General features: G+C 44.8%; 1 protein-coding gene across 6 annotated transcripts in view; it reads left to right on the top strand.

Moving 5' to 3' along the window:
- Positions 1-22,656, top strand: part of LOC129830720 (cdc42-interacting protein 4 homolog) — a 30,650-nt gene extending 7,994 nt beyond the window's left edge. The window contains exons 2-16 of one of the 6 annotated variants that reach the window (XM_055893364.1): positions 2,857-2,972; positions 5,886-5,942; positions 6,452-6,599; positions 7,073-7,135; positions 7,805-7,909; positions 8,106-8,234; positions 10,280-10,426; positions 10,612-10,809; positions 12,829-12,993; positions 17,574-17,603; positions 18,430-18,539; positions 18,732-18,864; positions 20,456-20,565; positions 20,668-20,804; positions 20,912-22,656. In XM_055893364.1, the coding sequence (XP_055749339.1) occupies positions 2,857-2,972; positions 5,886-5,942; positions 6,452-6,599; positions 7,073-7,135; positions 7,805-7,909; positions 8,106-8,234; positions 10,280-10,426; positions 10,612-10,809; positions 12,829-12,993; positions 17,574-17,603; positions 18,430-18,539; positions 18,732-18,864; positions 20,456-20,565; positions 20,668-20,804; positions 20,912-21,057 (1,794 nt within the window). In that variant the 3' untranslated portion in view covers positions 21,058-22,656. Of the gene's footprint in view, positions 1-2,856; positions 2,973-5,885; positions 5,943-6,451; positions 6,600-7,072; positions 7,136-7,804; positions 7,910-8,105; positions 8,235-10,279; positions 10,427-10,611; positions 10,810-12,828; positions 12,994-17,573; positions 17,604-18,429; positions 18,540-18,731; positions 18,865-20,455; positions 20,566-20,667; positions 20,808-20,911 lie in introns of all 6 variants that reach the window. The other 5 variants (XM_055893373.1, XM_055893381.1, XM_055893401.1 and 2 more) reach the window with 5 other exon arrangements.
- Positions 22,657-23,242: the final 586 nt, after the last annotated feature.

The following is a 23,242-nucleotide window of genomic DNA, read 5'->3' as shown; positions in this document are numbered from 1 at the left end:
CTAGGGTGATGCCTTTACAAGTTAATCTGTCTGGAGTTGGGGGGTGGAGGTAGAAGACACAGGCTGCTGGGTTGAGGCAGGGCCAACATGGATGGCTAGGCCTACAGTCTTTGGAAGATTACTGTTTGCCGTGTCCGTGTGTCCTAAATGCTATCATGAAGCCAACAGTATGCTAATGAAAAGCCCAACTGAATGTCCTAGCTTACTGAGACTTTAAACTGGAACCAATTTCTAAACAAAATTGCCTCATGGAGAGGGCACACAAGGTTGTTCGTGCGGTGGAAGACCCCCCCCCCCCCCCAGCCAGTAGGCCTAATGGTTGTGAAACAACAATCAGCTTGGTTTATTTACAACTTAACCGCTAAGACAGGAGAACTTTGTTAAACTGGAATGAAAATCAACCAGTTGGTATGTTCTCTCCTTGTCTCTTGGTGGTGTTTAGGGTGAACACCAGAAGAGCACACTGTGTGCTGTGGCCCTCCATTTTCCTGCCCCAAAACATTTGATCAGACTTCTAAAAATAAGTCCTCCTTGTTATACACATGCACACATACAGCAAGTTGCTCGCAATGTCTCATACAAGCCCACATGTTCATGTGTTACGTGCTCTTCTCAAATTAAAGGCCTTAGGTGTTATTTGTTCACTCTCTTTTCGTGTGCCCTTTGAAGGGGTAGGATGGGTCAAGAACATGGCCCAACATGATAGGAATCTCTTCCCATAGACGGCCCTCCTCCATACTGTAACTACAGAGGGCTTGGAGGTGTTCGGGGGGAGGATTGGCTGTTCCTTGATATCATCATCACTCTCTAACAGGCTTGTCTGTGCTTGAAGTGGCCATAAAGCACGCAGCCAAAAAAGGAACTAAAGAGAAGAGAGTCTAGAACACTGCATATCAAAGTGTGGGAATTTCTGTTAATGATACGTGTGGTAGCAAGCCTATTTTGTTTTTCTTGTGTGAGTTGACGATATGTTTGCTTATAAAGTGTAGGGAAATCAAATAACGATGCGTTACGTTTTAGTGTTTCGTTTTTTGTTTCACCCATCCATCACCCTCTTCCGAGGACAAACTTAAACTTTGTTTTTACAGCTTTTTATTTTTGTTGTACATTATATACACAGTTTACATACGTGGCACATCTCTTTCTTTTCTCCACAGTAGTTACACAGCAAGAATATACACCAAACAAAAATATTAACTCGCCATTCTAACGATTTCAAAGATTTGACGGAGTTACAGTTCATATAAGGAAGTCAATCAATTGAAATAAATTCATTAGGCTGTAATCTATGGATTTCACATGACTGGGCAGGAGTGCAGCCATGGGTGGGTCTTGGAGGGCATCAAATCAAACTTCCATTTGTCTCATGCGCGGAATACAACAATTGTAGACCTTACTGTGAAATGCTTACTGACAAGCCCTTAACTAACAGTACAGTTCAAGAAGAGTTAAGAAAATATTTACCAAATAAACTAAAGTAAAACATAATAACAAGTAACACAATAAAATAACAATAACGAAGCCCCCCCCCCCCCCCACCCCAGCACACATCCGACGATCCTGCAGGTGAAGAAGCTGGATGTGGAGGTCCTGGGCTGGAGTGGTTACATGTGGTCTGTGGTTGTGAGGCTGGTTGGACGTACTGCCAAATTCTCTAAAACGATGTTGGAGGCAGTTTATGGTAGAGAAATGAACATTAAATTCTCTGGCAACAGCTCTGGTGGACATCCCTGCAGTCAGCATGCCAATTACACGATCCCTCAACTTGATTTCAATTGTGTTGTGATGTTTCACATAGATTCTGAACCTTCCTAATCACATAGTATCTACAGATTGTAAGTTAAAGATGAATAATTTGATTGAAACTATTATATTGTTGATTGATTGACTATGGCTTTCCAAATCTCCCAACAGTGCTATTTGTAGCGTTCATTTGAGGTAAATGTTGTGATTTTTCAGCCATTCCTGAACCTGTGACCAGAAACAAGCTACATAGGGGCAATATCAGAATAAATGATCTAATGATACTGTCTCTTCGCAGCAAAATCTGCAGAGCTGAGATGGTTGTATGCCCCATATACATAACATTCTGTTGGTGGCAAGAATTTTATACATCATTTTTTATTGAAAAACTCTTAAGTTTTTGAATCAAGTGTTTGTTTTTTTTGTATCAGTTCATAAACCATGTGCCATAGAATCGGTACATCAAATCTCTTCTATTTTACAAGCTGCCAACATTTTGGTCCTCAAATGAAACTGGTGTCTTTTTCAATTTATGAAGATTTCTTTCAGCCAATTTTTGGCCTTGTAAAGGGTCGACAAACAAGTTCCCTACCTTCGCTCCCTTCCACTTGCCGCCTCCAATTTTACATTAATGCAGCAATCAATTGGCTGTTTAGTGTTATATGCAATTCATATTCGGGATGTTTCTACTGAGTCTACGTACCACAGGAAGTGCAAGAGTGGGGCGCTTCCTATTTCCTGTCGGTAAAAGGTTGTCCTCCCTGTGTCCTCTCGCTCTCTCGCCCTTTTCCAACTTTTTCTCCCTCTCCCCCTCTCTTTATTAGCAGAACGCAGCATGATTTAGCATCTCAAGGTCGGGGGTCAAGGGTTGTGCATATGTAGAGAATTCTTGGAAGGCATAACATTTGGGTAGATATGGTGACTTGAGATTCACTATCAACAGTAAACTATGTTCCCTCAGACTGATTAATATCCAGCATTCTTTTAGATGACGTCACTCATCCAATGAAACGTGCCCTGTCATTCTTATCTAATGGTGATGAGCTATCATCCATCTCGTGTGTATCGTGCATAATCTCTTTCTCTCTCTCTTTTCATGTTCCTTCTCCCCAGGACCAATATGACATCATCGACAAGCACACGCAATCCGGGCTGGAACTGGTAGAGAAGTATGTCAAGTTTGTGAAGGAGAGGACGGAGATAGAGCAGAACTATGCCAAGCAGCTGAGGTAGGCCTCATTCTTCATGCCTCATTCCTGCGTGTGTCCACAGCAGTTGATGTTTGTGCTCAAAAGCTGTTTTATGAAATGTATGTGGTGTCTTATGACTAGTTTGGGGCAGAATTGAACTTGTCTCTCCCTGTTGGCATTGCCCCAGCCCAGACAGTCCCAGAAACACTGCCCTCATTCTCAAGCTTGAGCCTGCATTACTGCCTCCCTTTTTCCCTTTTTCTCTCTTCCTCACTCTCACTCCGAGTGTGTCTGTCAGTATCTGCTGATGGGCTCTGGTGGAGAGGAGAGGAAGTGGGAGCAGACTGGCACATGATGGACAGGATGTGGTCAGAGAGCTCTAATGAAAGAAGGAAGAATAGGAGAAGTGGATCTGTTTTAACATAGATGTTCTTCTTGACTAGTTTTGCATTGGCTTTCCCTTAAAGGGGTAGTGTAGTCAAACATGATTTCCTGTTTTTTTTCTCTATATATATATACACTGCTCAAAAAAATAAAGGTGTAACGGATGTGAAATGGCTAGCTAGTTAGCGGGTACGCGCTAGTAGCATTTCAATCAGTTACGTCACTTGCTCTGAGACTTAAGTAGTGTTGCCCCTTGCTTTGCAAGAGCCGTGGCCTTTGTGGAGCGATGGGTAACGATGCTTCGTGGGCGACCGTCGTTGATGTGTGCAGAGGGTCCCTGTTTCGCGCCCGTTTCGGGGCGAGGGGACGGTTTAAAGTTATACTGTTACAAAGGGAACACTAAAATAACACATCCTAGATCTGAATGAATGAAATATTCTTATTAAATACTTTTTTCTTTACATAGTTGAATGTGCTGACAACAAAATCACACACAAATTATCAATGGAAATCAAATTTATCAACCCATGGAGGTCTGGATTTGGAGTCACACTCAAAATTAAAGTGGAAAACCACACTACAGGCTGATCCAACTTTGATGTAATGTCCTTAAAACAAGTCAAAATGAGGCTCAGTAGTGTGTGTGGCCTCCACGTGCCTGTATGACCTCCCGACAACGCCTGGGCATGCTCCTGATGAGGTGGCGGATGGTCTCCTGAGGGATCTCCTCCCAGACCTGGACTAAAGCATCTGCCAATTCCTGGACAGTCTGTGGTGCAATGTGGCGTTGGTGGATGGAGCGAGACATGATGTGCTCAATTGGATTCAGGTCTGGGGAACAGGCGGGCCAGTCCATAGCATCAATGCCTTCCTCTTGCAGGAACTGCTGACACACTCCAGCCACATGAGGTCTAGCATTGTCTTGCATTAGGAGGAACCCAGGGCCAACCGCACCAGCATATGGTCTCACAAGGGGTCTTAGGATCTCATCTTGGTACCTAATGGCAGTCAGGCTACTTCTGGCGAGCACATGGAGTGCTGTGCGGCCCCCCAAAGAAATGCCACCCCACACCATGACTGACCCACCGCCAAACCGGTCATGCTGGAGGATGTTGCAGGCAGCAGAACGTTCTCCACGGCGTCTCCAGACTCTGTCACGTCTGTCACATGTGCTCAGTGTGAACCTGCTTTCACCTGTGAAGAGCACAGGGCGCCAGTGGCGAATTTGCCAATCTTGGTGTTCTCTGGCAAATGCCAAACGTCCTGCACGGTGTTGGGCTGTAAGCACAACCCCCACCTGTGGACGTCGGGCCCTCATACCACCCTCATGGAGTCTGTTTTTGACCGTTTGAGCAGACACATGCACATTTGTGGCCTGCTGGAGGTCATTTTGCAGGGCTCTGGCAGTGCTCCTCCTAATCCTCCTTGCACAAAGGCGGAGGTAGCGGTCCTGCTGCTGGGTTGTTGCCTTCCTACGGCCTCCTCCACGTCTCCTGGTGTACTGGCCTGTCTCCTGGTAGCGCCTCCATGCTCTGGACACTACGCTGACAGACACAGCAAACCTTCTTGCCACAGCTCGCATTGATGTGCCATCCTGGATGAGCTGCACTACCTGAGCCACTTGTGTGGGTTGTAGACTCCGTCTCATGCTACCACTAGAGTGAAAGTACCGCCAGCATTCAAAAGTGACCAAAACATCAGCCAGGAAGCATAGGAACTGAGAAGTGGTCTGTGGTCACCACCTGCAGAACCACTCCTTTATTGGGGGTGTCTTGCTAATTGCCTATAATTTCCACCTGTTGTCTATTCCATTTGCACAACAGCATGTGAAATTTATTGTCAATCAGTGTTGCTTCCTAAGTGGACAGTTTGATTTCACAGAAGTGTGATTGACTTGGAGTTACATTGTGTTGTTTAAGTGTTCCCTTTTATTTTTTTGAGCAGTGTATATATATCTCCACACTGAGGTTGGAAGAATACAGTGAAATTGTGACAATTATGATAATGCCCTTTTAGTGTAAGAGCTGCCTGACATTTCAGCTTGTTTGGCTCGGGGGGTTCTTTAGACCTAGATGTTAATAGAAGACCAATAACAGCTAGCTTTCAGGTTACACATCCTTCCCATTAGGCTCCTCTGACCACTCCCAGACAGACCACTCACAGTCTTAGCAGAATTCTTGCTTGTTTCTTTTTGACCATTTTAATTAAAAACATTTACAGTAAGGTAATTAATTGTTACCTATAAATGATTTGATATTGAGATAAAAACGGCAAAAAGGAAAGATCAACTGTGCCAGTGGACCGGGGCAGTCTTGCCTACAAGAAGCAAATATTTGTGTGTATTGTTCTTAGAGGTGTGGATTGATTTTAAATTGAATCATTTCTATTAAAGGCGAACTGTAACCAACTTAGGTTTGAACTTCTTTATTGATATTTGAATAGACACCCTAATTTGATGCATTGTGTTTGTCTATCATTTAGGATAATTAAGTTTGCATCTGTGCTTTTGACATATATTCTATCTTCCACACTACTTACCATATCTTCCCCCTCTCCTAATATTGACAGAAATCTAACAAAGAAATACAATCCTAAACGAGGCTGTAAAGAGGAACAGGAATGCAGGTGAGCTATTGTGGGCTTTTGTGTGTGTGTGTGTGTGTGTGTGTGTGTGTGTGTGTGTGTGTGTGTGTGTGTGTGTGTGTGTGCATAAAATAAATGTGCTTTATTTGTACCTGCCCAGGCCAGCTGTGATCTTCAACATGACTTTCAGTTCCTAATCAGACAAAGAGAAGGAAAACAAAGCTAGACTAAAATAATACAGCAACAATACATGACGTAATTTCAATGATGTCTTTTCAAACTGCTTTCCTGTCTATAGTACTGTAGTTGGAGAGGCTATGCCAGCACCTGCAGAGCAATGCAAATGACTGCTACTATACCCCCTGAGAGGGAAACGGGAATAAGGAAGTAATGGACCTATCATTACCTGGCTAACACAGCTATTTAAGCAACAGTGTATGTAACTTCCTGTCAATGCCCAAATCCATTACAGATCTCATCTCTTCTGTATCCTTTCCCTCCCCTCCTCCCTCTTCCCTCCCTCCTCCTTCACTCCCCCTCCTCTCCCATAGGTTCTCCAACCACCAGTCCTTCCTGGACATCCTGAATGAGATGAATGACTACGCAGGACAGAGGGAGCTGATTGCTGAGAACATGATGATGAACATCTGCATCGAACTCACCAAGTACCTGCAGGAGCTCAAGATGGAGCGTAAGACGGTGAGAGAGAGATCCATACTGAGAGGGAAGGATGGAATTCACAACTCACATTATTATAGTGAGGGCGAGGGAAAATGGGTGGGAGCTAGGGAAAAGGAGGGAGAGTATGAAGGAGACAGGAAGGACCAGCAGAGATTTGTAGGTTCCTCTGTTATGGCACGAAGGTAGCCTTACTTGGGTTGTCTCGTAGGGGGGTGGTAACTGTCGTGTTATCCTCTGAAAGGAGAGAAATGCCTTGGCCCATCCCCAATGGAATATAGAACACATACAAACACTATAAAGTCTCCCAGTAGACATGACCCACAGACAGACAGACTGCTATTTGTTTACCATCTGTTTTGTTCAGTGGTTTTTGGTGGCCGTTGTTTATTCTGTACACAATGCCAATGGCCCTGTCTAAGTAGGGACCGTCATGTCATCATCCTAGTGTTCTTGGTGTCTCATGTGTCCTCTCTCTGTTCGTCTGTTTGCAGCATCTGTCGGAGGCCAAGAAAGCCCAGCAGAGTTTGGAGAGCACCTATAAGCAGCTCGACAGTGTAAGTTTGTTTACATGTCAGGCCGTCTGCCAATAGCTCCTCTCTTCCAAAGGGAACATCTACGTTGTTGGTAGAATACTAATGTATACATCCTCTCTATACAGTAGGCCTATACTTTGCTTGTCAGGGAACAACTTGTCTGTTTATTCTTTCTGTTCAGTCAAAGGGCAATGTTTTGTCCAGTCACTGTCCTCCATTGTCTATAGTGGTGAAAGTTGTCAAATGTTTCTGAATGCTTTCTCATATTGTCTGCTTTTTGTCTGCTGTAAGTGGGGTCATTGTTACATCAGTGAAAGGGACGTTTGTTCTCTAGTTGTGTGTGTGTGTGGTGACTCAGGTGACCAGTATTTGTAATATACAGTAAAAAGAGATGAGGAGCTCCTTTTTAAAGCAGGGGTAGGGAACCAGAAGCCAGCAGCACTCCAGCGCATTGCTCGTCGCTGTATGGGTCAGCACCATTCACTTAAACCACTGATGTTCCAGCCCCATTCAGTAAAGTCAGGTGCTAGTGACCATTGGGCAAGTGTCGACTACCCTTGGGTGTAGCAGAGGTCTCGCTTCTTCTACACAATAGTAGAGTCTATTCTATTCCATTCAGAGAATGCCCACAGAGCACAGTATTGTGTTAGCTAAGATCAACATGGATGTGTTTCTGTCTCTGTGTTTTAGAGTAAGAAACGTTTTGAGAGGGAGTGGCGGGAAGCGGACAAAGCTGCTCAATATGCAGAGAAAACTGACCAGGACATCAACGCCACAAAGGCCGACGTAGAGAAGGTAGTAGGACACCAACACAGAATTAAAAAGAACACAGGTTTTCATTTTCCGTTGCGAAAGGTTTTCCTACGGTGTGCCCTATTGAACACAATCCAGCTGTCCTACTTGTCCTGTTTCCCCTTTAAACAGTGGAATGTGAGCCACCAGACTGACCTGTGTGTGTGACCTGTGTGTTTGTTTTGTTACCTGTTTCCAGGCCAAACAGCAGGCCAACATGAGGACACACATAGCGGAGGAGTGTAAGAACGACTACGCAGCCCAGCTGCAGAAATACAACCAGGAGCAGAGCCAGTTCTACTTCAGCGACGTGCCTCTCATCTTCAACGTGCGGCAGAGCCTCTCACCCATCCATCCTGACCTTAGCCTAGCTTCCCTTCCTTATGCTGGAACTATTTGAAATGCTAACATTTGGTTCAATAGACACTAAAAACACAGCTGACTTTTTTTAATTTAACCTTTATTTAACTAGGCAAGTCAGTTAAGAACAAATTCTTATTTACAATGACGGCCTAACAAAAGGCAAAAGACCTCCTGCGGGGACGGTGGCTGTGATTTAAAACACACACACACACACACATATATATATATATATGACAACACAACACAACACGACATAAGGAGAGACCTAAGACGACAACATAGCAAGGCAGCAACAGATGGTAGCAACACAACATGGTAGCAGCACAAAACATGGTACAAACATTATTGGGCACAGACAACAGCACAAAGGGCAAGAAGGTAGAGACAACAATACATCACACAAAGCAGCATCAACTGTCAGTAAGAGTGTCCATGATTGAGTCTTTAAATGAAGAGATTGAGATAAAACTGTCCAGTTTGAGTGTTTGTTGCAGCTCATTCCAGTCGCTAGCTGCAGCGAACTGAAAAGACCAACGACCCAGGGATGTGTGTGCTTTGGGGACCTTTAACAGAATGGGACTGGCAGAATGGGTGTTGTATGTGGAGGATGAGGGCTGCAGTAGATATTTCAGAGTGAGGCCAAAGAGGATTTTATAAATAAGCGTCAACCAGTGGCTCTTGCGATGGGGCTGCAGTAGATATTTCAGAGTGAGGCCAAAGAGGATTTTATAAATAAGCGTCAACCAGTGGCTCTTGCGATGGGTATACAGAGATGACCAGTTTACAGAGGAGTATAGAGTGCAGTGATGTGTCCTATAAGGATCATTGGTGGCAAATCTAATGGACAAATGGTAAAGAACATCTAGCCGCTTGAGAGCGTCCTTACCTGCTGATCTATAAATTATGTCTCCGTAATCTAACATGGGTAGGATGGTCATCTGAATCAGGGTTAGTTTGGCAGCTGGGCTGAAAGAGATTACGATAGAGGAAACCAAGTCTAGATTTAACTTTAGCCTGCAGCTTTGATATGTGATGAGATGGGAACAGTGTACCGTCTAGCCATACTCCCAAGTACTTGTATGAGGTGACTACCTCAAGCTTTAAACCCTCAAAGGTAGTAATCACACCGGTAGGGCGAGGGGCATTCTTCTTATCAAACACCATTACCTTTTTTTGGAGGTGTTCAGAACAAGCTTGTTGGACACTAAGAAAGCTTTATTGTAGAGCATTTAACACAACATCAGCTGAGTATGACTGTATAATCTTCTTAGTAATGGATGAGAGCACTTCCTACTGCCTGAGCTATGTTGTTGATGTAAATTGAGAAGAGCGTGGGGCCTAGGATTGAGCCTTGGGGTACTCCCTTGGTGACAGGCAGTGGCTGAGACAGCAGATGTTCTTACATATACATACATACATACATACATACATACATAACATTACATACATTTATACACTGCACTCTTTGAGAGAGGTAGTTAGCAAACCAGGCCGAGGACCCCTCAGACACCAATACTCCAATATTCCCACAAGAATGGAATAGTCTATCGTATCAAAAGCTTTGGCCAAGTCAATAAAAATAGCAGCACAACATTGCCTAGAATCAAAGGCAATGGTGACATAATTTAGGACCTTTAAGGTTGCAGTGACACATCCATAACCTGAGTGGAAACCAGATTTCATACCAGAGAGAATACTATAGACATCAAGAAAGCCAGTCAGTTGATTATTAGGATCAGCTTGATCTCCCCCTTTTAAATAAGGACACACCGTGGCTGCCTTCCAAGCAATGGGAACCTCCCCAGAGAGGAGAGACAGGCTTGGCGACGATAGGGGCAGCAGCCTTAAAGAAGAAAGGGTCTAAATCGGCTGACCCAGATGGTTTTTTGGGGTCAAGTTTCAGGAGACACTTGAAGCTGCACTTGATGCAGGTTGTTATTCTATAATCAGGCACCAAGACATGGCAGATCTGGTTGAGTTACGTCCTGTATGTGCCTCCTCTCCCTATAGAAACTCCAGGACATGGATGAGAGGCGGGTGAGGAAGCTGGCGCAGGGCTACGTCTTGTTCTCAGACACGGAGAGGCACGTGATGCCCATTATCGGGAAGTGTCTGGAGGGCGTCACTAAAGCGGGCACTAATGTCAATGAGAGGAATGTGAGTCGGCCGTACTGTACTGCATGTATACAAAACAAACCCAGACGTAACGTACGTGGATACATGTGGTCCAATGAAGTTCAAAAGAATGTGAGGGAAATGGGTATGAAACACAAATGCTTTGAAACGTTTTGGTATTGTTGGTCTGTGTTTCACTGTCATAATCTAACCCACTGTCCCTGCAGGACTCCATAGCTCTTATAGAGCAGTACAAGTCAGGCTTTGAGCGTCCTGGCGACCTGGACTTTGAGGACTACAGTCAGGGCATCAACCGTGCCTCCTCAGACAGCAGCCTGGGCACCCTCGGTACCCCCAAAGGCCCCCTGGAGCTGCTGGGCAAGAACAGGAGCAAACCGTTCTGGCTGTTCAGCAAGAAGAGTAAGGTAGGCTGCTAGTACCACCAGTCCTCCTCAGACACAATTACTAGTTTACACCCCTGGTACATCCCACTCCCATGACTCAGTTCTGACTGAGTAACTTTCTGAATTAGGAGGATTATTATCCTAATCTACAATTCATGTCCAAATCAGGTTATTTCCCTCCTATGAATGACTAGTCCCCCGAGTTGATTTCTTAGTGTTTGAAATGATCAGTGCTCCAAGGTGCAGGTAGATCAACCAGGAGCAGTGTGTGTCAGTGTTGAAGCAGAGGGGCTGAATCAGGGAGACAGCGTCTGGGGGTCCCCAGAGGGACGTTCCATCTGTCACTATGGTCCTGAAGCTGTGGTCTCACACACAATCTTCCCTGTTCCCAGAGCTCTGCATGTACATACTGCATGGCCCCCCTCTCTAACACACACACACACACACACACACACACACACACACACACACACACACACACACACACACACACACCTTTCTAGAACTGGTATGTGCATGGCTGTGTCCCTGGCCTGTCTGTGAATAAGCCCCCTCTGACTTTCTGCAGCGTGTGACTGACTGTGGTTTCCAATAGGTCAACTCTACTGGCAGGCAGCGTTCTGCAGAGCTTGTGCTTTCATCAGCACAGACAGGCACAAACACATTGAATTCTCCGCTACAAACACACTGCTATTATACTGGCCTAGACTATAACATTAGCAGTCAAACCATCACAATGACACCTTTGGGAAATGCCAACCATCAGGGATGATACTGGGACAGGGAGGGATGACTAGTTCCAGGTGAACTCATTTTTTGCTGTGTTCTCTCTACACTGTCATTGGAGATCATGGATGACGTTGGACCACTAGAGGCCGTCTAGATCTAGAATATATCGGATGTCCCTTAAACAGGCCTCCTGAGCCAGTCTGAAATTACTAAAAATAAACTACACATGAATGTTGAGAGTACAGCAAACTAACACCTAGCTAACCTACATCATGGCCGGCCTCTACCCACTGCTGCATCTCTCTCTCTCTCCCCTCCAGTCTCTTCCAGCACTTTCCTCCTGCTGCATGTCTGATTGGCTACACTGCTGACTGCTGTCCAATCCTGTTCCTCTAATACACCCTGTCTACCTCCCGTCCTGTCTGTGTGGTGCACCGCTCTGTGTCATCGCTCCTGCTCTCCCCAAAGAGGTGGTTCAGTAATGATCAGAGTTAATTTTCATATTGGCCTGTGAGAAAGAGCTTTGGATGTCATTTGTAAAAAGTCTACCCCCTCCCCACTGCACAACACTGATTCAAACAGCTCCTAGTTAAACTGCTTTTTAGTCCAAGACTACTGTAGGTCCAGGCTGATCTGTGACTGAGAAACCAGCCTGTAGAGTTGACGATATTCTCCCTCACTGCTCCTCACTTGGTCATGTGGTTACACCATCACGCCAACGTTCAGTAGTTCCCACCAGGTTAGAGACCTGCCATGTTTCTTATTACCCGTATTACAAGCACGTATACCAGGCCCAGACCTGTAGGGTGTCCTTTGTACATATTTCAGTCTACCTATGTATCTGTGTCCAGATTGAGGTTAACCAATGGAACCTCCTGTTGGTCCGCTCCAATCTGTCAACCTTGTTCCTCACGTAGGCTCACTCTACTCTACCCTTCATCGTGGCTTGTGTTTTGTTGGTGTTTAATTGCTGGTGTTGGGGCTGTGGTGCGGCTGTTGTGGTGCGGCTGTTGGGGTGCGGCTGTTGGGGTGCGGCTGTTGGGGTGCGGCTGTTGGGGTGCGGCTGTTGGGGTGCGGCTGTTGGGGTGCGGCTGTTGTGGTGCGGCTGTTGTGGCGCTATGTGAATGATCCGGTGACTGTGGGCTTCTGCAGGGGTAACTGCTGCAGTGTTGTCTTCTCTGTGTGGTGTGCTTAAGGTGTTGATGGTGTCTCTCTCTCTTTCCCTTGTCATCTGTTTTGTTTTTGTCCTCCCCTCCCTCTCTCCCTCCATGCCACCCTCTCCCTGGGTGTCTGTGCTTCACCCTGTCCCAGCTCTCCCCCTCCTCACTCACCCCCTTGTCCACGCCCCCCGCCCCCTCGCCCGCTAATGGACCCCCCTCCCCCAAGTTCGGCCGGGACCCATTGTCGTACTGTTTGAAGGAGATCAATAAGACAGTCAAACCCAGAATATCCTCCTTCCGGACCCTCGGGCGAACGGTGAGTCATCAGGTTCAGGGGCCACAACGTCTCCTCACAAAGGCCTCCGCTAACCTGTTTGGTGGATCAACCTGTTCTTTCTTATTGTTCCAGGAAATGACTGAATATGTCCAATCAAAACGGGCTAAATTATTGATCAAAATGTTTCATGATTCAGGTGTTGACCTTTCAGAGTGGAAAGACTGAATCTTTGGAGGTGTCATACACTGAATATACCAAACATTAAGAACACCTTCCTAATATTGAGTTGCACCCCCCCCCCCCCCCGGCGTCCCCTTTTTTGCTCTCAGAATAGCCTCAATTTGTCAGGGCATAGGCCCTACAAGGTGTTGAAAGCGTGTCACAGGGATGCTGGTCCATGTTGACTCCAGTGTTTCCCACAGTTGTGTCAAGTTGGTTGGATGTCCTTTGGGTGGTGGACCATTCTTGATACACACAGGAAACTGTTGACTGTGAAAAACCCAGTAGTGTTGCAGTTCTTGACACAAACCTGTGTGCCTGGCACCTACTACCATACCCTGTTCAAAGGCACTTTAATCTGTTGTCTTGCCCCTTCACCCTCTGAATGGCACACATACACAAATCAAATCAAATCAAGTTTATTTTATATAGCCCTTCGTACATCAGCTAATATCTCGAAGTGCTGTACAGAAACCCAGCCTAAAACCCCAAACAGCAAGCAATGCAGGTGTAGAAGCACGGTGGCTAGGAAAAACTCCCTAGAAAGGCCAAAACCTAGGAAGAAACCTAGAGAGGAACCAGGCTATGAGGGGTGGCCAGTCCTCTTCTGGCTGTGCTGGGTGGAGATTATAACAGAACATGGCCAAGATGTTCAAAATGTTCATAAGTGACAAGCATGGTCAAATAATAATCAGGAATAAATGTCAGTTGGCTTTTCATAGCCGATCATTAAGAGTTAAAAACAGCAGGTCTGGGACAGGTAGGGGTTCCATAACCGCAGGCAGAACAGTTGAAACTGGAATAGCAGCAAGGCCAGGTGGACTGGGGACAGCAAGGAGTCATCATGCCCGGTAGTCCCGACGTATGGTCCTAGGGCTCAGGTCCTCCGAGAGAAAGAAAGAGAGAAGGAGAGAATTACACAATCCATGTCTTAATTGTCTCAAGGCTTAGAGCAGGTTTCCTTCATGTTTTTTATACTCTGAATACACAGTGCATTCAGAAAGTATTCAGACCCCTTGACTTTTTCCACATTTTGTTATGTTACAGCCTTATTCTAAAATGAAATATTTATTTTTTATTTTCTTTTTCTCAATCTACACCCAAATGTTACATTACATAAGTATTCAGACCCTTTACTCAGTACTTTGTTGAAGCACCTTTGGCAGCGATTACAGCCTCAAGTCTTCTTGGGTATGACGCACAAAGCTTGGCACAACGGTATTTAGATAATTTCTCCTATTCTTCTCTGAAGATTCTCTCAAGCTCTGTCAGGTTGGATGGGAGCGTCGCTGCACAGCTATTTTCAGGTCTCCAAAGATGTTTAAGTCTGGGCTCTGGCTAGGCCACTCAAGGACATTCAGAGACTTGTCCTGAAGCCACTCCTGCGTTGTCTTGGCTGTGTGCTTAGGGTCTTTGTCCTGTTGGAAGGTGAACCTTTGCCCCAGTCTGAGGTGCTGAGCGCTCTGGAGCCGGTTGTCATCAAGGATCTCTCTGTACTTTGCTCCGTTCATCTTTACCTCAATTGTGACTAGTCTCCCAGTCCCTGCCACTGAAAAACATCCCCACAGCATGATGCTGCCACCACCATGCTTCGCCGTAGGGATGGTGCCAGGTTTCCTCCAGACGTGACGCTTGACATTCAGGCCAAAGAGGTTAAATCTTGTTTTCATCAAACCAGAGAATCTGGTTTCTCATGGTCTTAGATTCCCTTAGGTGCCTTTTGGCAAACTCGAAGTGGGCTGTCATGTGCCTTTTACTGAGGAGTGGCTTCCGTCTGGCCACTCTACCATAAAGGCCTGACTGGTGGAGTGCTGCAGAGATTGTTCTCCTTCGAGAAGATTCTCCCATCTCCACAGAGGAACTCCCGAGCTCTGTCAGTGACAGTCTGGTTCTTGGTCACTGACCAAGTCCCTGCTCCCTCGATTGCTCAGTTTGGCCGGGCGGCCAGCTCTAGGAAGAGTGTTGGTGGTTCCAAACTTCTTCCATTTAAGAATGATGGAGGGCACTTTGCTCTTGGGACCTTCAATGCTGCAGAAATGTTTTTGTACGCTTCCCCAGATCTGTGCCTCTACACAATCCTGTCTTGGAGCTCTACGAACAATTCCTTCGACCTCATGGATTGTTTTTTGCTCTGACATGCACTTTCAACTGTGGGACCTTATATGAACAGGTGTGTGCCTTTCCAAATCATGTCCAATCAATGAATTTACCACAAGTTGACTCCAATCAACTAATCTTAATTTCGAGTCTCACAGCAAAGGGTCTGAATACTTATGTAAACATTTTTGCAAATGTCTACATCTGTTTTTGCTTTGTCATTATGATGTATAATGTGTAGATTGATGAGAAATGTTTTATTTAATACATTTTAGATTATGGCTGTAACATAACAAAATGTGGAAAAAGTTGAGGGGTCTGAATACTTTCAGAATGCACTTTGTATTTACAGTCGTGGCCAAAAGTTTTGAGAATGACACAAATATTATTTTCTACAAAGTTTGCTGCTTCAGTGTCTTTAGATATTTTTGTCAGATGTTACTATGGAATACTGAAGTATAATTACAAGCATTTCATAAGTGTCAAAGGCTTTTATTTACAATTACATGAAGTTGATGCAAAGAGTCAATATTTGCAGTGTTGACCCTTCTTTTTCAAGACCTCTGCAATTCGCCCTGGCAAGCTGTCAATTCACTTCTGGGCCACATCCCGACTGATGGCAACCTATTCTTTCATAATCAATGCTTGGAGTTTGTCAGAATTTGTGGGTTTTTGTTTGTCCACCCTCCTCTTGAGGATTGACTACAAGTTCTCAATGGGATTACTTCCGACTGCATGGTCGGAACTAGAAGCACAAGCATTTCGCTACACTCGCATTAATATCTGCTAACCATGTGTATGTGACAAATAAAATTTGATTTGAATTGGATTAAGGTCTGGGGAGTTTCCTGGTAATGGACCCAAAATATCGATGTTTTGTTCCCCGAGCCACTTAGTTATCACTTTTGCCTTATTGCAAGGTGCTCCATCATGCTGGAAAAGGCATTGCTCGTCACCAAACTGTTCCTGGATGGTTGGGAGAAGTTGATCTCGGAGGATGTGTTTGTGCCATTCTTTATTATTGTCTGTGTTCTTAGGCAAAATTGTGAGTGAGCCCACTCCCTTGGCTGAGAAGCAACCCCACACATGAATGGTCTCAGGATGCTTTACTGTTGTCATGACACAGGACTGATGGTAGCGCTCACCTTGTCTTCTCCGGACAAGCTTTTTTCCAGATGCCCCAAACAATCGGAAAGGGGATTCATCAGAGAAAATGACTTTACCCCAGTCCTCAGCAATCCAATCCCTGTACCTTTTGCAGAATATTAGTCTGTCCCTCATGTTTTTCCTGGAGAGAGATGGCTTCTTTGCTGCCCTTCTTGACACCAGGCCATCCTCCAAAAGTCTTTGCCTCACTGTGCGTGCAGATGCACTCACACCTGCCTGCTGCCGTTCCTGAGCAAGCTCTGTGTACTGGTGGTGCCCCGATCCCGCAGCTGAATCAACTTTAGGAGACGGTCCTGGCGCTTGCTGGACTTTCTTGGGCGCCCTGAAGCGTTCTTCACAACAGTTGAAAAGCTCTCCTTGAAGTTCTTGAGGATCCGATAAATGGTTGATTTAGGTGCAATCTTACTGGCAGCAATACCCTTGCCTGTGAAGCCCTTTTTGTGCAAAGCAATGATGACAGCACATGTTTCCTTGCAGGTAACCATGGTTGACAGAGGAAGAACAATGATTCTAGAAGCTTCCAGTCTGTTATTCGAACTCAATCAGCATGACAGAGTGATCTCCAGCCGTGTCCTCATCAACACTCACACCTGTGTTAACGAAAGAATCACTAACATGATGTCAGCTGGTCCTTTTGTGGCAGGGCTGAAATGCAGTGGGAATGTTTTTTGGGGATTCAGTTAATTTGCATGGCAAATAGGGACTTTGCAATTCATCTGATCACTCTTCATAACATTCTGGAGTATATGCAAATTGCCATCATACAAACTGAGGCAGCAGACTTTGTGAAAATTTATATTTTCTCAACTTTTGGCCACGACTGTATATTTAAGCAATAAGAGGGTGTGGTATATGGCCAATATATCACGGCTAAGGGCTGTTCTTATGTGCGACACAACGTAGAGTGCCTGGATACAGCCCTTAGCCGAGGCCATATACCACAAACACCCGAGGTTCCTTATTTCTATTATAAACTGGTTACCAATGTAATTAGAGCAGTTAAAAATAAATGTTTTTTTCATACCCATTGTATACCACGGATTTCAGCCAATCAACATTCAGGGTTTTGAACCACCCAGTTCTCTCTCTCTCTCTCACACACACACACATTGTCTGTCTATTTCTCTCTCCCTCAGAGGCTCACTCCAGAGAGGATCATAGTAATGGTAATACTAGAGTGGTGTCTGTGTGGGGTGTTAAAGGGTGTCTCAAGCTTCTCACATCGACAGGGAATCTCACACATGACCACCTCTCCATCAGTACAATTGTACAAGCATCTTGGTCTCAAACATCACACTAAAGTCTTCTTGTTTACCTTCTCAAATCAATGCTGGAATGTTCACGCTCTAGTTTAGCTGCTAGCACATGAACTGTAACACAGCCAGATTCAAATTCAGCATTGGATGCAAAGCAGAGGGCTGATAACATGGCCTGTCTGTTTGGAGTTGAAGAGGTGGCCACCTGGTGGATTAGGGGTGTAACAACACTTAATAACTCAAGTCACTTCAGCAATGGGGCAAAATTATCTAATTTGACTGATATATTGGCTTCAGTTTACCTCCATTGTTTTACTGGTCTGTCACTATGATAAACTCCTTCCTTTAAACGATCACTACAAAACCTAATGGAAGAGTTCCTAGAAACAGGTTCTTATTTGGGTGTGTGTGCTGCCAATGGGATGGTACTGGGAATGATTACATGGGTGACAATGGTGGTGGTCTTGGGTTCAGCTCACTGTAAAAACAAAGCATATCTGTTTGTCCACTCTAAAGCAAAAACAATGTCATTACTAGAGGTTAAATATCTTTTCTTGTCATCAACCGTTTCCCTTGAGCTGAACCATAACCACAGACCGGCGTTTCCTCTAGAGGTGGTTGTGGGTGGCGGGGTGTGTTCCTCTCCTACCACGTGTCGTGGTGATGGAGAACGTGTCTGTGTGTGTGCACGTGCGTCCGTGTTAAAGTGACTGTTCCTCCCTGTGCGTTTTCTCAGCCCACGGTGACAGAGGACTTTGGCCATCTCCCCCCCGAGCAGCGCAGGAAGAGGTTACAACAGAAACTAGATGACATTGGCAAGGAGTTGCAGAAAGAAGTGGACCAGAGGTGTGTGGGGGAGTTTGACTGACTGCTTTGACAACCATCTCTGTGACTACTGACAACTTCTCCCAACTGTGTGTGTGTGTGTTGTTTACCAATTACTGCACTCCACAGGGGATGCATTTCCCCAGAGAATCAATCCACCTCTCATCTCTTCTCTTTCCCTCTCTGTTGCTCTGTCTCTGTGTGTGTCTCCAGTGAGGCCCTGGAGAAGATGAAGGATGTGTATGAGAAGAACCCCCAGATGGGAGACCCTGCCAGCCTGTCTCCCCAGATCAACCAGACAGCCCAGAACATGGAGAGACTGAGAGGAGAGCTCAACAAGTATGAGGTAATGGACTCCCCTCTACTGGCCACAGTCATGTACTGCATGACATGTTCCCATATGCAAGCTAGAATACATTCAGTTGAAGTCGGAAGTTTACAGACACTTAGGTTGGAGTCATTAAAACTCGTTTTTCACCCACTCCACAAATTTCTTGTTAGCAAACTATAGTTTTGGCAAGTCGTTTAGGACATCTACTTTGTGCATGACACAAGTCATTTTACCAACAATTGTTTACAGAGAGATTATTTAACTTATAATTCACTGTATCACAATTCCAGTGGGTCAGAAGTTAACATACACTAAGTTGACTGTGCCTTTTAACAGCTTGGAAAATTCCAGAAAATGATGTCATGGCTTTTGAAGGTGTACCTGTGGATGTATTTCAAGGCCTAACTTCAAACGTAGTGCCTCTTTGCTTGACATCATGGGAAAATCAAAAGAAATCAGCCAAAACCTCAGAATATTTTTTGTAGACCTCCACAAGTCTGGTTCATCCTTGGGAGCAAACGCCTGAAGGTACCACAATCTTCTGTACAAAAAATAGTACGCAAGTATAAACACCAAAGGACCATGCAGCTGTCACACTCAGGAAGGAGACGTGTTCTGTCTCCTAGAGATGAACGTACTTTGGTGCGAAAGGTGCAAATCTATCCCAGAACAACAGCAAAGGACCTTGTGAAGATGCTGGAGGAAACAGGTACAAAAGTATCTATATCCACAGTAAAACGAGTCCTATATTGACATAACCTGAAAGGCCGCTCAGCAAGGAAGAAGCCACTGCTCCAAAACCGTCATAAAAAAGCCAGACTACGGTTTGAAACTGCACATGGGGACAAAGATTGTACTTTTTGGAGAAATGTCCTCTGGTCTGATGAAACAAAAATAGAACTGTTTGGCCATAATGACCATCGTTATGTTTGGAGGAAAAAGAGGGAGATGCTTGCAAGCCGAAGAACACCATCCCAACCCTGAAGCACGGGGGTGGCAGCATCATGTTGTGGAGGTGCTTTGCTGCAGGAGGGACTAGTGCAACTTCACAAAATAGATGACATCATGAGGTAGGAAAATTATGTGGATTTATTGAAGAAACATCTCAAGACATCAGTCAGGAAGTTAAAGCTTGGTCGCAAATGGGTCTTCCAAATGGACAATGACCCCAAGCATACTTCCGAAATTGTGGCAAAATGGCTTAAGGACAACAAAGTCAAGGTATTGGAGTGAGCATCACAAAGCCCTGACCTTAATCCCATAGAACATTTGTGGGCAGAACTGAAAAAGCATGTGTGAGCAAGGAGGCCTTCAAACCTGACTCAGTTACCAGGAGGAATGGGCTAAAATTCACCCAACTTATTGTGGAAGGCTACCCAAAACGTTTGACCCAAGTTAAAGAATTTAAAGGCAATGCTACCAAATACTAATTGCGTGTATGTAAACTTCTGACCCACTGTGAATGTGATGAAAGAAATAAAAGCTGAAATCATTTTCTACTATTATTCTGACATTTCACATTCTTAAAATAAAGTTGTGATCCTGTCTGTCACGAGCACAATCTATAGGAAACAATGGCATATTTCCTCCGTGCTTTGTTTCGTAGTCATGGTTGACAGAGGCAGGAAGGCGAGGGGATTCGATGCTCAGGAGAGATACGTTACGAGAGGATGCGTTGAGCTACAGGTCTCACTCCAACAACAACGAACCATACAGGTTAGAAACCAGACGCTGAGACTTCACTTATGGCTGTCAGTAAATGTACTGTAGTCATATATCTATATTTATTATTAAGCATATGTGTGTTTCTCCCTCCAGCCCTGACGGAACCCACTCTGAAGAAGGCACCCCGGATCCCTCTCAGGCCATCTACGCCGAGTTTGACGACGACTTTGAGGAGGAGGAGGAACTTGCCGCTCCCATCGGCCAATGTACAGCCATGTACAACTTTCCAGGTAGTTGTGGATGGGTCACAATGACACCAATGTACTCAACACTAATATTGTATAACACACTTACTTGTACATGGCGATAGTGTAACATGCTGTCATGTCCCTGCTAGGTGCCAGTGAGGGGACCATCACCATGCAGGAGGGGGAGGTGTTGTCTGTAGTGGAGGAGGATAAAGGTGACGGCTGGACCAGGGTCCGCAGGGCCAACGGGAACGAGGGCTACATCCCAACATCCTACGTCAGCATCAGCAAGTGACCCGACACCCATCCCACCCACACGAGGCCTGAGGGAACGGCCAATCATCACTGATGATGATTCCAAAATAATGTGGCAGCTCTCTCATGGGACCAATCAGAAAGAGAAAAAAAGCACTGTGGGCAGGACCATCTGGGTGTCCGTAAGGAGACTACTAGGGCCAATCGAGTCACTTTGATTTCCTCACAGATACGCACCCATGATTTCTTTCCCCTGCTGGCCAGAGAAGATGCAGTCAATTGTGCTTTTGGCTCCTCCTGGCTTGCATGTCTGTACCAGGTCACTATACTTACCACAAGCCACACATTTTCATCGTAGTTCTCCTTGATATTATCACAGTGCGTTTGTGGTTGTGGTTTAGTAGTGGATATCATAGCAGGACTGATGATATAGATTAGAATGAGGCACCAACCAACATGTCCATATGCCCTCACCTCACTGTGGGAAGGCTTCTCCTTTTCACAGTGAGAGAAGGATTAGAAGTGCTGTACTGGAGCATTTGATATCAGGGTTGTGTTCAGTAAGGATAAAACATTTTGAAACCGAGTGAAACAGAGGTACTACCTGAACTTGTCCAATGAGAACACAGTGCTACAGTGTGCCCTACTGAACAGGAGCCAGGATTAAGAGGATGTTTATCTGACACATTAGTAAGCATAACCTGCTCTCTCTATCACTCCCATGCAGCCAGAATGTAAACTGATCACATTCTTGCTCTTCTTCATACTTGCACATGGCGTTTTGGACAAAGAACATTTGCTCAGATAAAGGAAGGGTCTCAACACAGGTCTATGGGCACTACATTTCAGTAGGAAAGCCCCGTTGACAGCCACTATTCAGATCAGATATACTCACCAGTTTGCGTGACTTTATTTCCTTGTGCTCTGATGTATAAATAGATTAGCCACCCACAAGGCCAAAGACTGACAGTAAAGCCCCCTTAGAGAGACACGCACATACTGATGGCAATAAAGAAATGTTTCAGACAATCACAGCCGTATCTTCACTACAGCTCAGTTTCAAGCCATCGACATAAATGGCCTATACGAGAGCTCTTTTATAGCTCTTGATTCTGAATGGTAAATAATGAGTTGTTTGTATTGAGAATATAATTTATTAAGGATGTGCAAGTTGCTACATTTAAAAAAGTTTAAGGCATGTTTTGGTTTATATCATAGGAGTCAACTCCCATTTGTACTTTTCCCTGCAAACTCGGTGGACTGTCTGTATCCAGAGGTGAGAGCGATGCCAATAAATAGTTGCAGACAGAATATGTGCAATGTTAAGACTATCATATTTATGTTATAAAATAATATATTTTAGCTATCACTACACCACTATTGTCTTATTAGCTTTTTAACCTGATGAATAAAGATTGAGAAGTTGAGAGCAGATGTGTATCTTCGTGAGGTGAATGTGTCCATTTTGTCTGGAGTTTAATAGACGCTCCAGTTTTGAGCCACGCGGGAATATTCCTAATGTAAAAACTCACTCGTATGTCCAGGTGCCTTTCTGGTTGAAAGCATTGTGTATATACCTAACATGCAAATGTCTTCAGTTTTTAAGACTAATAAATGTAACACGCATTTCAAATTTCAAGTGGTTGTATCATTTATTCATGGATTTTTTTTATTGCTAATGTTTGTCTGGCGTAGAGCCAACCGTTGTATTATTTATAAGAGAGCAAGTTGGTCCCCAAGAAATAAGATGCAGTTGAATGAGATGAGAAAATGTCTAGAAATATCAAGTGCATGTACATACTCTTAAAGGGAAAGGCTGTTGGAGTATCCTTAGGGGTTCTTCAAATTGAAACTGGGGGAAGCCCTATAAGATCCTCAAAGAACCTTTTGGGGTACATTTTTTAACTACCCCCTTCCCCTCCACTGTTATTATTATTATTAATAATAATACACATAACTAAAATATTGTTATCAGTGTTTATGATAGTGGCAAAGCAGAATAAAAAAATGTAAATGAGGCAAACTCAGCAGAACCCCAAGTCCTCTGGCGTGTTAATGTTATAACCTTTATTTAACAAGGTAAGTCAGTTAAGAACAAATGCTTATTTCCAATGACAGCCTAGGAACAGTGGGTTAACTGCCTTGTTCAGGGGCAGAACGACAGATTTTTACCTTGTCAGCTCGGGGATTCAATCCAGCAACCTTTCAGTCTCTGGCCCAATGCT

The sequence above is a fragment of the Salvelinus fontinalis genome, chromosome 2, assembly GCF_029448725.1.
Source record: "Salvelinus fontinalis isolate EN_2023a chromosome 2, ASM2944872v1, whole genome shotgun sequence".
In the NCBI taxonomy this organism is placed as follows: Eukaryota; Metazoa; Chordata; class Actinopteri; order Salmoniformes; family Salmonidae; genus Salvelinus; species Salvelinus fontinalis.
Note: the sequence above shows the minus strand (reverse complement) of the source record. Positions and strands in the feature narration are given on the sequence as shown.